This window comes from Chrysemys picta, unplaced genomic scaffold, assembly GCF_011386835.1.
Source record: "Chrysemys picta bellii isolate R12L10 unplaced genomic scaffold, ASM1138683v2 scaf982, whole genome shotgun sequence".
NCBI lineage: Eukaryota > Metazoa > Chordata > Testudines > Emydidae > Chrysemys > Chrysemys picta.
In genome coordinates this window covers 10,086-23,841 of record NW_027053689.1, presented here as the reverse complement: position 1 = coordinate 23,841, position 13,756 = coordinate 10,086, and the positions used below count along the sequence as shown (strand labels likewise).

General features: G+C 54.4%; 1 protein-coding gene across 1 annotated transcript; it reads right to left on the bottom strand.

Moving 5' to 3' along the window:
• Positions 1-1,918: 1,918 nt before the first annotated feature.
• Positions 1,919-12,072, bottom strand: LOC135979548 (maestro heat-like repeat-containing protein family member 1; the record flags this gene model as incomplete). The annotated part of the gene is made up of 8 exons (XM_065579883.1): positions 11,940-12,072; positions 10,879-10,979; positions 9,155-9,271; positions 7,816-7,895; positions 6,290-6,410; positions 5,581-5,667; positions 3,224-3,328; positions 1,919-2,048 (listed from the first exon to the last, which is right to left on the bottom strand). Coding segments are annotated over exons 1-8 (856 nt in total), but the record flags the coding sequence as incomplete, so codon positions are not given.
• Between the last annotated feature and the right edge of the window lie 1,684 nt (positions 12,073-13,756).

Sequence of the window (13,756 nt, the reverse complement as noted above, 5' to 3'; positions counted from 1 at the left end):
AATGTGGAGAAGGGTGATCCAGTAGATATAGTGTCCTTGGACTCCTTTGACAGGGTCCCTCACCAAAGGCTCTTAACCAAAGGAAGATGTCATGGGATAAGAGGGAAGGTTCTCTCGTGGGTCAGTGGTTAAAAGATAGGAAGCAAAGGACAGGAATAAATGGTCAGTTTTCACAGTGCTGAGAGGTAAACAGCAGGGTCCCCCCAAGGATCTGTGTTGAGACCAGTGTAGTTCAACATAGTCATAAATGATCCAGAAAAAGGGGTAACCAGTGAGGTGGCAAAATTTGCAGATGATACAAAATGACTCAAGATCGTTAAATCCAAAGCAGACTGCAAAGAGCTACAAAGGGATGTCACAAAACTGGGGGACTGGACAACAAAATGGCAGATGAAATTCAATGTTGATAAATGCAAAGTAATGCACATTGGAAATCATAATCCCAACTATATATACAAAATTATGGGGTTTAAATTACCACTCAAGAAAGGTTTCAGAGTAGCAGCCGTGTTAGTCTGTATCCGCAAAAAGAAGAACAGGAGTACTTGTGGCACCTTAGAGACTAACAAATTTATTAGAGCATAAGCTTTTGTGGACTACAGCCCACTTCTTCGGATGCAGAAAGAGATTTTGGAGTCATCGTAAATAGTTCTCTGAAAACATCCACTCAACGTGCAGTGGCAGTTAAAAAAGCAAACAGAATGTTGGGAACCATTAGGAAAGGGATAGATAATAAAACAGAAAAATATCATAATGTCTCTATATAAATCCATGGTGCGCCCACACCTTGAATACTGCGTGCAGTTCTGGTCGCCCCATCTCAAAACAGATATACCAGAACTGTAAAAGGTGCAGAGAAGGGCGACAAAAATGATTAGGGGGATGGAACAGCTTCCATATGAGGAAGGATGAAAAAGACTGGGGGCAAGTCTACACTTCAAACACTGTATCGCCTGTCGGAGAATAACAGAGTTCTCACTCTTTTCGTTGGGTACAGCACACGCCGTAGCTGCACTGGCGCTGTAGCATTTAAGTGAAGATGTTCCTATGCCAACAAGCTCTTAATCCACCTCCCGGAGAGGCGCTAGCTAGGTCAGTGGGAGAGGTGCTCCTGCGACAGGGGTGTGGATTTTTCACACCCCTGAGCAATGTCGTTATAACAATATAGGTCTGTAGTATAGACCTGGGACCATTTAGTTTAGATAAGAGATGACTAACGGGGGATATGATAGAGGTCTATAAAATCATGACTGGTGTGAAGAAAGTGAATAGGAAAGTGTTATTTACCCCTGCACATAACACGAGAACTACGGGTCACTTTATGAAATGAATAGGCAGCAAGTTAAAAACGAACAGAAGAAGGTATCTCTGCACACAATGCACAGGCAACCTGTGGAAATTGTTGCCGTGGGATGTTGTGAAGGCTAAAAGTATAATTGGGTTCAAGATAATCAGGGCATGCAAACCCATACTCTGCATGTCCCTAAACCTCTGACTACCAGAAGCTGGGACTAGATGTCAGGGGATGGATCACTCAAAATTTCCCTCTTCAGTTCATTCCCTCTGAAGCATGAGGTACTGGCCACTATCAGAAGACACAATACTGGGCTAGATGAACCATTGGTCTGAGTCAGTATGTCCATTCTTATGTGAGTTATGAAGAGTAGCATATAGATAGGGGAAGCTAAAGACATCAGGGGAAACTCCATGGCTTGCAGGACTAAGGATAATAAGGAGGTTTTTTTTAAAAAGTGATTTAGGAACAAAAGAAATCTTAGCAGTGGTGTAGGCTCATTACTAGATGGAGACTCTTTAAAAGGTTGCAGAAAAGGCAGAAGTGTTCAAGAAATATGTTTTCCATGTTTGGAAACCCCATGTTAGTGTATTTAGGAAGGACAAGGGTCTCCATGGCTCTTACATTTTAGCTGCAGCATGAAGGAGTAGAGGTGGTAAAATGCCTCCATAGACGATCGGCAGATCTCCTGCTCCGGATGGCACAGAGTGACACACGCCACCAGCTGGCCCAGGACTCTGAACTCCTCCGCTTCCTGATGGAGAGAGGGCGCAAAGGGAGTCACTCGCCCCTGCAGGCCTAGCGCAGCGTGTCCCCCTGGCATTGCCCTAGCAATGGGTTAGAACTGGGGGAGGCAGAGCCCAGTGCAGAGAGACTGGGGACAAGGAGAGCAGGAGGAGCCGTGGGGCCCATCACCAGGGGCTGAGGAAAGCTCAGCAGGGACGGGGAAATCTGGTCAGCAAAGTCAGCAAACCTTGCTCCCGAGTGGGGACCCGGGTAACGAATGAACTAACGTCCAGTCTCCATCTCAAGGGCAAGCGCCTAATCCCAGCCCCTTCTCCCACCCCCCACCCTCCATTGACCTCAGGCCCAGGAGCTTGGGGTCACCTTGGACTCCTCTGCTCTGCATCCCGCCTCTCTCACTCCATCCTGGAGTTCCCCAGAGTCCTCCCTTCCTGCGCCATCCCCAGCCTGCCGGCTCTCTCCCACCGGCTCTCTACTGCAGCCTTGTCCTCTCATCTCCCCCTCCTGCCAGACCTTCCCTTGCCCCTCCTGCAGCACCTGCGCTGGCTCCCTGCTCTTCCCCACCTCGCACCAAACCCCTTGCCCTCCTCTCCAGGGGTCTGCACAGCCTCCCCACACCCACTCCCCAGTGCTCTGGCTCCTTTGGTCCCTCCCATCCCTTTCGGTGTGTCCCCTCCCACCTCCCTCCTTCTGTTCAGCCTCTGGGGGCACATCATCCAAACGCCCCCCTCCAGCTGCCGAAGGGGAGGCCTTGACACAGGGGGGATGGAGCAGCTGGAGCAGCTAAATGGCCCTGAGCACCCAGAGCAGGGGGCGTTCTTCTGGCAGCCTGGCAGGAGCTGATGCCAAAGCATCCCACAGGCAACTGACAAAGGGGGTGAACAGACACCTGGGTTCAGAGGCTGCTCTCAGGGCCATCCTGTGTAAATGCACTGACCCTGTGGAGCAGACTTTGGTGCTAGGGGAACAGCGGGGAGAGTCCTTGGAGACAGAATTATGGGGCTCGACCCAAAGCCCACTGGAGTCAGAGGACAGACCCATCGACATCAGTGCTCGGTAGATTGGACTCCTACCGAGGATCTTGCTGAGTCACTATTCTAGGCCCGGGTTTTCCCTGCCAGGGAGCGCTGCACCGCGAGGCTGCTCAGTGCAGTTAGGAGGCGGCCAGGGTCACAGGCTGCTCACCTTGCATTCAGGTTGACAAGCCATGAATTTCATCAGGCAGGTGATCCTTTCCACTGCCCTCAGCCGCCCATGCACCTCCTTGGATGCGGTCCAGGGGAGCAGGGCCTGAGAGAAACAAATTGGGACAAATTGCTGAGGAGAAGTACCAAAAAATAGCACAAGCACATAGGGAGAAGATCAGAAAGCTGAAGGCAAAAATGAGTTCTAACTGGCAAGGGACATAAAAGACAATCAGAAGCAGCTCTATAAATGCATTCGGAGCAAGAGAAAGACAAAGGAAAGTGAGGGGCCACTACTCAGCAGGGAAGGAGAGCAAATAATGGATGACACAGACAAAGCCAAGGTGTTTAATGCCTTTTTTGCTTCAGTTTTCACTAAAAAGGTTAATGGCAACTAGATGCTTAACACAATATTAACAACGAGGGGGAAGGAATACAGGCCAGACTCGGGAGAGAACAGGTAAAAGACAATTTAGGACAGTTAGATGAATTCAAGCTGGCAGAGCCACATGATATTCACCCTAGATGGAGCTAGGCAAAGCAATCTCTGAACCGTTAGGAGGGCTGAGGTCCCAGAGGACTGGAGAAGGGCAGACACAGAACCTATCTTCAAAAAGGGGAACGAGGAGGCCTCAAGGAATTATAGACCTGTCAGCCTAACTTTGGTACCCAGAAAGATACTGAACAACTTATTAAACAGTTTGTAAGAACCTAGAGGAGATAATAGGGTGATAAGGAAGAGCACCATGGATTTGTCCAGAACAAACCATGCCAAACAAAGCTAATTTCCTTCTTTGACAGGGTTACTTGCCTAGTGGATGGAAGGAGGCAGTATATGATGATGTATATGAAGTTTAGTAAGGCTTTTGACACAGTTCCACAAGACATTCTCAGAAGCCAACTAAGCCAGTATGATCCAGATGAGATTACTATAAAGTGGGTGCACAACTGATGGAAAGACCATACTCAAAGAGGAGTTATCACTGACTCGCTGGCAAAGTGGAAGGGTGTCTCAAGTGGGGTTCCCCAGGGGTGTGCCTGGGTCCAGTACTAGTCAATATTTTCATTAAGAACTTGGTTAACCGAGAGGAGAGTATGCTTGTAAAGTTTGCAGATGACACCAAACTGGGAAGGGTTGCAAGCCCTTTGGAGGACAGATTAGAATTCAAAATGAGCTTGCTAAATTGGAGAGTTGGTCTCAAGTCAACAAGATGAAATTCAGTCAAAACAAATGTGACGTAACGCACTTAGGAAGGAAAAATCAAATGCATAAAAACAAAGTGAGGGATAACTGGCTAGGTGGCAGTACTGCAGAAAAGGATCTGGGAGTTATCATGGGTCTCACACTGAATAGGAATCAACAGTGTGATGCTGTTGTGAAAAAGGGAAATGTCATTCTGAGGTGTATTAGCTTGTAGCACTGTGTCCAGTTCTGGGCACCACGCTTTAAGAAAGATGTGAACAAACTGGGGCCAGTCCAGAGGACAGCGACAAAAGTGCTCAGCGGTTTAGAAAACCTGACCTGTGAAGAAAGGTTGAACAAACTGGGCATTTTCGTCTTGAGAAGACGGAGGGGGCACCTGGTAACAGTCTTCAAATACGTTAAGGGCTGTTATACAGAGGATGGTGACAAATTATTCTCCATGTCCCCTGAAGGTAGGACAAGAAGTAATGGGCTTAATCTGCAGCAAGGGAGATTTAGGTTAAATATTAGGAAAAAGTCTAAGGGTGGCTAAGCACTGGAACAGGTGACCTAGGGAAGTGGTGGACTCCCCATCACGGAGGTTTTAAAAAACAGGCTGGACAAACACTCATCAGGGACGGTCTAGGAATGCTTGGCCCTGCCTCAGTGCAGGGGGTGGAGTAGATGACCTCTTGAGATCCCTTCCAGCCCTGCACTTCTGTGTTCCCTCTTCCCAGGCTCTGGAATCGAGGAGACCGAATCTCTGTCAAGGACATTTCCCTCTTTTTGGAGCACAAACCACCCACAGAATCTACTTCCTGTGGCCCCAGAACTAGAACGTTGGGGGAATCTCGCTCTGGGCTCTGGCCAGGTTGGTGGGGCCCATGGTGAACACAAATGAATGCCAGGGTCAGATGGGGGCTCAGTGGAAAACACGACAGATCCTGCACTCCTCCACCCCCACCCCGTGCAGACGTTTTTCAGATATAGCGGGGGCACTTGGCCCTCCAGCCCAAGAACCTTTGTATAGAACGTACTTTGAGGAGCCAAAGGCACCAGGGGGGGAGGGGAAGAGGAGGGGGAGTGTCCCATGCTTGTGATTAAATGGAGTCTTGGTCCCTGAGCCCCACCCCAGCTACAGGACTAGTCCCCTTCCTGCCCCCACGCCTCCAGACCTCCAAGATCTTCTCCACCACCAGAAGTCTGGGCTCCTGATTCTCACACGCCAAGGCCTTCAGCATCTGATCCATGGCTCTCAGAGTCTGTGTGCAGAGCAGAGGAGACACCAGAGCAAGTGGCGTTACCCAGCCAGGAGATGAACCAAGGCCCTGGCATGTGACACCCCCCAGGCCACGGCAGCACCTGGTATTCCAGCTCACCCACTCACTTGTACCCACAGGGGACCTACTGCAAACTCCTGGCAACAGGACACCACCTGCCTTTGCTGTCCCCAGAAAGGCCACTGCATGGAGTCTAACCCACTGGAAGAGTCAGAAAGGACTGCACATTTGGAGGGGAGATTTCCAGCCAAGCTTCGGTTCCTCTGGCCTGTGTGCGTCTGAAGCAGCCAATCACAGGCCTGTGCCCCCCGCCACGCACTGGGGATGAATGTGCTTGTGAAGGGAGTGTCTGTTCCCCACTAATTGTCGGTGCATGTGAAGGAGAAATGCCTACTACTGCTACCCTATGAGGGAGTTACTCCTTTATCTGCAGTGGTGGGGCCTGTGCTTTGGTGCTGCAGGTCCTGAGCTGAAGTCCTGCCGAGGAGCTGTGATTATTATACTCATGTGCCAGTGCCAGGTTACCCGGGGGACAGGTACACGAGCGACCGGCAGGATTCCCACTTGGTTTCGGGTGGCTCTGCGTGGCCGGTTTGGGGCTTACCTTGGTGTAGAGAGCAGCCTCCTCGCCCTGCATGGTCTCTGCTGGAGGCAGGGAGAAGACGCTGGAGAAGCAGGCTGTGAGCAGGCTGGATCGTTCCAGGTCCTGCAGCGGTGGCTTCACTCTGCTAAGAGAAGAAACACGTGCGGATTGGAGGGCTGAGGCGGGACTGACGCGCTAATGTTGGCGTCAGGCTCCCAGGACATGGAAACACCTGAGGGGGCTCCAACTGGTGGGTGGCAGACGAGAACAGGTCAGGGGGCGGTGGAGGGAGCTGGTGCTGCCTTCTCTCATACCAACAGGCAGGGACTTAGTGCAGTCTGCAGCTGTCTGCTGTGACCCCACCAGGACTCACCAGCTGGGGCAGAGAGCACTGCGCTTCGCCGAGAAATGACATCCCGCAAACGGCACGGACGGGAGACTAGAGCCTGCTGGCACCAAAGTGCCTCTGAACCAAGTGGCCAGAGTGCAAAGGAGCCTGCCAGTCCTGTCCCGCTGGGGGCAAAGAGACTCTTCCACCACAGCTGTCTGCACTGCGGCTGCACAGTCCGGGCCAGCAGAGAGATGCTGCATCAGCCCGCAGCAGGGCAGAATCCAGGCAGGGATCCAAGCCCTGCCCCTTGCCCAGGGCTCTCAGCCTGCTGGACAGGGCACCCAGCTGTGTGCAGGGGGGGAGGAAGGTGGAGACAGCCCAGACAGCATTAACCTCTTCACCCCCACTGCCAGAGCATGGCCCCAGCACATGCAATGAGGTACCAGGTGACTACTTGCCCCCTGCAGGACAGAGCCACGCCCCTCGTGGCAGGTGGCAGCTACGCCCACTGCTGACGCAAATCACCTCCCTCCGCCCCAGCAGAGACAGGATCGTGGCCAATGCCGTCGCCTGCCCCGCTGTCAGGAAGCCAGTGCCCAGTGGGGAGAGCCGCTCCAGCGCCTGCCCTGCCTCCCCCTCCCATTCCTGGGGAACCTATTGAGCCACCAGCGAGAGCCCAGCTCCAGCCAGCAGCATCTGCCACCTCCGGACGCCTGATGGGCAGGCTTCTGGGAAGCTCAGAGCAGGGCACCAGCGGCGCTGAGAGAGAGCCCCCCATGGCACAGGCAGTGCCACGGGCCAGGGCTCAGCCTGCCCAACTTCTCAGCCACAGGGGGTCGCTGAGCTGCCGGTGTGACGCAGCTGGCACAGCTGGCAGTGACTTCGGTTGCTCCGCTCCAGCAGCACCCAACTGCCCCTCTCCCCCCAGAGCCATCTCCTGCGGGGTCCCAGAGGGGACCAGTCCTAACCCCCTCCCTCCCTCCCCCACATCTTCCTAAGGCCACGTGGAGAGGTCGCCAGGCACCGAAGAATCCTCCACCATCTACCCACTGGTGCCAGCCCACATGCACCAGCACCATCACCTGCTGCCACGTGCCCGGCGGAATCAGAAGATGGGGGAGGAGCAGAGGGGGGAATGCCCTGGAGAACTGGCCATGCCAAGAGGCTGGCGTGTCTGGCTGCACACAGCACTGGCTGGGCCGGGCAGGCTGGGTACCTCATCTCCATGATGATGAGCATCGCTTGCTGACGCACCATGTCGGTCAGGGAGTCGACGGACTCGTGCTGAAGCATCTCCTGGGGAGACAATGTGGGGAAATGCCAGCCAGGCTCCAAGCTCCTTCAAGGCTCCGACTGGGGAGCAAAGCGCAGGGCCTGCAACATGTGGGCTCGGCAGCCAGGTCGTCCTACTGTGGACTTGATGGTGTGCAGGGCTCCAGCCGGGGAGCGCAGTGCAGGGCCTGTGGTCAGTGCCCCAGTGTCACGCGCCAGTGCACTGAAAGGCTCCATCAGCATTAGCACCCAGGGACACCACCTGAGATCAGGCCCCCTTGTGCCCGGTGCTGCACACACACAGTGAGAGCCAGTCCCTGCCCCAGAGAACTCACGAGCTAACTAGAAGAGACAAGGCATGGAAGGGAAACTGAGGCACAGAGGGGGAAGTGACTTGCCCAAAGTCTTACTGCAGAACTGGGAGTAGAACCCAGGTGTGCTGAGCCCCAGCCCACTGGACCACCCACCAGCCCACGCTGTCCCACGTTCAGGGAAGGGAGGTGAGCTCTGGAAAGCTTTCTGCAGTGCTGGAGAGCAAAGACTTGCCAAATCTATGGAGCAGATTTGTTGCTAGTTCCCTAGTGGGCACTGACTGCAGAGTGTTGGGGCTCTGGGCAGGGAGACTGGCGTATACAGAGCGACCCGGTGACTTGGGAAGCTGGGTGCAAGGGAACAATCTACATTTCCATACAGTTCTATGTTTAGGAACAAAGAATGCAGGCCACACTCACAGCATGGGGGGCTCTAACCTGGGAAGCGGTGACTCTGGAAAAGACTTGGCAGTCAGGGTAATCAGCTGCCCATGAGCGCCCAGTGTGACGCTGGGGCCAAAAGGGCTAATGCCATCCTGGGATGTAGAAACAGGGCAAACTCCAGTTGTTAGAGAGGTTATTTTCCCTCTGTATTTGGCACTGGTGCGACCGCTGCTGGGATCCTGTGTCCAGGTCCGGTGCCCACAATTCAAGGAGAATGTTGATAAATTGGAGAGGGGTCAGAGAAGAGCCACAAGAGTGATTGGAGGATTGGGAAACATGCCTGACAGTGAGAGACTCAAGGAGCTCAATTAGTTCAGCTGAACGAAGGGAAGGTTACAGGGTGACTTGATGACAGTCTGTAAGTACCTACACGGGGAGCAAATATTTGATAATGGGCTCTTCAGTCTAACAGACAAACGTCTAACACGATCCAATGATTGGTAGCTCAAGTTAGACAAATCTGCAGAAATCTCCAGGCCAATCACTAAACCCGCCAGGTAACACAGCCCCAGTGTGTGTTTTACTCACCGTTATCTTCTCCACTAGCAGGGCTTTGCGGTCCATATTTTTTTCTGGGCTCCATGCCACGATGTGTATGACGAGGTTGAGGATGGAATTCAAAAAATTCATTTTCTGGGCCTCGTCCTACGCCCCGCAGAGATGAGACACAAACAGGAAGGTTAGCGTGGAAAGGAGCTGCCAGTGGGAGAGATGTTAGAAAGCTTCCCCCCAGTGCTGCTCAGGCTTTGATATGCCGAGTGGCAGAAGGCCATTCATCTGGTAACAGGAGTGACTATCTGGGGAGGGCAGGGCAGCTCTGTGTGAAACCGGACTAGAGAGGGAGCAGATCTCACGGGGTAGGTGTCCAAAGAGGAACTGCAACATGGGGGCTAGGCAGCCAGACAGTGTTACTGGGGGCTTGACAGAGTGGGAGGAACAGCTGGGTGGGACACCCTGACACCCCAATATTCGCCACTGTCATGTCATTAGGACATGTTTTGTACAAAGTACGTATTGTAAGGTATCATTCTAAAAGTCTTTATCTGCTAGACATTAATGTCTCATTGGATTGTATGTGCTATCGTTGTATGTGAAATTATGAAGTTCAGCTATGTCTGTGTTCCTGAAACACGTTGTGAGGTTCAAAACAGCCTTTCAGGTACAACAGTAAAAACGCCAAACAATGGCTTATTGAGGAAATGCACATAAGCAGCAGGGTTAGCCCAGGAACTGTCCACAATAGAAACCTCTCCGAGAGAACGCTACACAATGGGAACCGTTGGACCCAGGTCACAGCAAAAGAGTTTTCCAGCGGGTGGGAAGAGGAGATAAAAGGGGAACAATGACATCGGGGGGGGACCTCACGCTCCCTGCAATAAGACACATGGAAACACCTGAGGGACAAAGATTGAACTATGAGAAGTGATGGTGCCAGGCTGGAGAGAGATTCCTAGCCTGTGTAAGAAAACCTGGGAAATCCAAGCTGCAAAGCCAAGGCAGCTTGTCCCTTAAGAATCTGCCCACCTGTTTATCACTCAGGGTGAGAATTTGCTCATGTAGAGCCTATCTATCCAGTGTGGAAAGCTTAGTTTGCGTGTTGTGTTTATTTACTAATGCAATCTGCTTTGTACCGTTTGCTATCTCTTATAACCACTTACAAGCTACCTCTTGTAGTTAATAATCTTATTGCTTGTTTATACCATAACCCAGTTTGTGCAATTAGCAACTGGGGGGAGGGGCAAAGAGTTGTGCATACCTCTCTCCACATGGAGGGAGGGGGCGAATTTCATAAAACCTTTGGGTCTGTACTCCAAAGGAGGTGGGCACCAGAGTACTGGGACAAGCCCTTTCACCTGAGTCTTCCCAGAGCTGATCTCAGTGTCTGTGTCTTTCTGCAGCTGGGCGTGGCCCTGCCTGAGTGTATGTCTGGAAGAGGCTTGTGAGCCTAGCCCAGCAAGACGAGGTAAAGGGGGCCCAGGCTGGCAGAACAGGTGGGCTCGGTGGTAGCCCGGTACAGCAGGTGGCACCTCAAAGGGGGGCAACCCGTCACACTAGGGACTGTAACTCAAGACGGGACTTTTTAAAATGCTGTAGTTTAAACAGGAATTATTTGGGGGCAGGTCCCTGGCCTGTGTTATACAGGAGGTCACAGTGGTTCCGTCTGGCCTTAGAATCCATGCATCATCTGGAGAAGGGCAGATGTGCATGTGGACAGGGCACTAGCTGACAGGTCAGAGGAGGGCTCTTGGTACCTGGTCATTGCCCTTCAGAAAGGAGTCTATGCATTCCAGGGCCTCTCTCTCCTTCCAGTTGTGCCCCTTAAAGCAGGCGGTGCTACATGGCCATGGTGAATCTGATCAAAGACAGAGCAGTGGTAATACCTGGGTCTGCCAAGCTGCAGTCTGGGTGACAGAGATCTTAGAGAAAACCCTTGCCCCCACTCCCGCCCCAGCAGGGGAGCAGGGTCTGGCACAGCGATCCCTGGCTTCCCCACCTCTTTGCTGCCCAGCCCAGCAAAGACCCAGTCGGAGCCCTGGTTCCCAGCGGCCACCCCACTTCCCCGCCCAGCATGCAGGCTCAGTCTGGGGATTTGGGGAGCGCCACACCTGGAAGGAGGGACGATGTCAGGCCATGAGGGGTGTCTCCACTCTCCGGCCCATTGCTGGAGGGGGCGGAGGGACTGGGAGTGAATCGGTCTGGTCCTTGCAGCAGGAGAGAGAACTGCTGCCCAGTCTGCATGGGATATGGGGACCCAGGGCCTGCCCGTTCTGCTTGTTCTGACTGCCTCTCCTGCCACCAACAATCAGCCAGAGGCACTGGGCTCCCATCGTCAACACTCCCCCCAAATGCCCTGTGCTGCGACATGCGACAAAGGAGCCAACAGATGGGGCTGCAACATCAGGGAGCATCTTACGCTCTGGCCGGCGCCCTGCAATCCTAGGCTTTAACAACCCACTGTGCACCAAGCATCCCCTTCGACTGGTGGAAAACATCCTCCGACCCAGCAGCGTGACAGATCGGGGTGGGCGATTCAGTCAGTCTCCACCTGATGCTTCTGCCGCTATGCCCCGATCAGCTTTAGTGGCTGCAGCTGCTGCCAGCAGGAGGGGCCATTCCCCCCTGCCTGGGTTTTCCTGTCTCTCCATCTCGTGGCAACCCAGAGCAGTACAAGGTCTATGGAGTCTTCTCCCCACAATGACACCCTAGTCTTGCCCCCCCAACCCCCACAGGGGCCAAGCCCCACCCCAATGCAGGGCCATGGCCTCAGCCATTTTTGCAGCCCCCTCCGCCCACCCAGAAGGCACCCACTCACCGGGATGGCGCGCACACTGCTGCTGCTGCCATTCCCTCCTCTGCCGACTCTTCCCTGGGGGAGGTTTTGTCTCCTCCCAGGCACGCCTGGGCTCTGGGCGGCCCTCCTCAGCCATCCTACAAGAAGCCAGGACAAGGCATTGCTTGTGAGTGACGAGAGGCGATTGCCCCATTCAGCATCAGGGCCAGCCCAGTTATTTCTGTCCCACCAGCACCTACAGATGCCAGCTGAGCTCAGGGCCCTGTTGCACCAGGTGCTGCAGACAATCGCTGGGCTGGAGGGCTCAGACTCTAACTAGCCAAGGCAGCCAGCAAGGAAACAAGGGAAGGGATGTGCTCAAAGTCACCCAGGATTAGAACCCAGGTGTCTGAACTCCCAGGCCAGCAGCCCATCCCACAGGCCAAACGGCCTCCTCTGGGTCACTCCCACCTCTCCTTCTCCTGGTTCACAAGCTGCACAGCAGACAGGCTGGATCCAACCACTCAGGATTCTTCCTGCCCAATGAAATGACCCTGATCCCTTCCCCAAGGAATATTGGGGCCGTGGCAGTTCGCAGGTGGGCGAGGCCAGCGGGGTGGGGGAGGTGGGGCGGGCTCGTGAGCAGCAGGAGTTGCTCAGACACACCCGTGAAGGGGCAGGAGCAGAAGGCAGGAGAGCGGCAGGGAGGCTGGTACCTTCTCATGCAACCTCGGTGTGGCTGGCGATGCAATGGAAAAGCAGAGGCGGGCAATAGAAGATTCTCCTACCTGGAGTCAGGAGTGGGCAGAAGCTGGCGTGTATATGGGCCACCCACTTTCTGCTGCCGGTGGCGGAGCTGAAATGGCTGGTTCAGCTTTCCCAGCGGCACGTGCCAGCTCTCGCTCTGCCAGAGCCAAGCCTGGCAGTGAGGGGATGAGGCTGTGCCAGCCAGCAGGGGGCGTGTCACAATGGGCAGGCGAGTCACAAGCCAGTCAATGTGTGACTGCCCAGCCATGGGCTGCCCCAGCCCAGACTAGTTCTGGCCTCGCCGGGGCTTTAGAGCCTCTCCTTCCCCACCGGGGTCATGGGAGGGACCTTCCGCTCCCCACAGTCACAGACTTTAGGCCAGAAGGGACCGCTCAGGTCATCTAGTCCCAGCTTCTGCGGACCCCAGGCCACAGCCCCTCCCCGCGTCCATACAGCTGGAGCCGGGGGCGGGGGGGAGGTCTCCAGATCCCCGAGTGGGAGAATCAGTTCCATCCCGGTTCCTCCTCCTTGTGACAGCGCAGAACAGGGGTTCCCGAACGCTCCCCTCCCCCAGCTCCCAGCCCACGCGGGCGGCTCTTTGTGCTTGCCCAAGCTGCTGGGCGCCTTGGCCGTAGGATGTAAAATGGCCCCATCTCTGCTTCCCCTCCCACCGCGGCAACAACACAGAAACTGCTTTCATAGCACCCCCCCCCCCGCCCCCGCCCAACTGAGTCTCAGGCCTTGCTAGCCGCTCAGTGCCATGGCAGCCCCAGGAGACGATTGCTGCGGGAGTCTCGGCTCAGGGGGAGGCAGTGACTCCTAGAAGCAGGGAGAGCAGCAGCACCATAGATCAGGGAGGTCTGGCAATGCCAGTGGCTGGCTGGAGTCTGACAGCCCAGGCACCCAGAGCAGACAGTCAAAGGCCAAACCCCTCTCACCACCAGTTCTGTAGCTCCCCCTTGCCTTTGGTCTGTCTTAGGCACCATCCTGGCCCTCATCCCCATGGCATCAGAGCACTGTCCAACCTCGATTGCATTTATTCTAACCTCCCCCTGCAGGGCAGGGCCTGGCTGCTACCTCCACTGAACAGACAGGAAACTGCAGCACAGAGG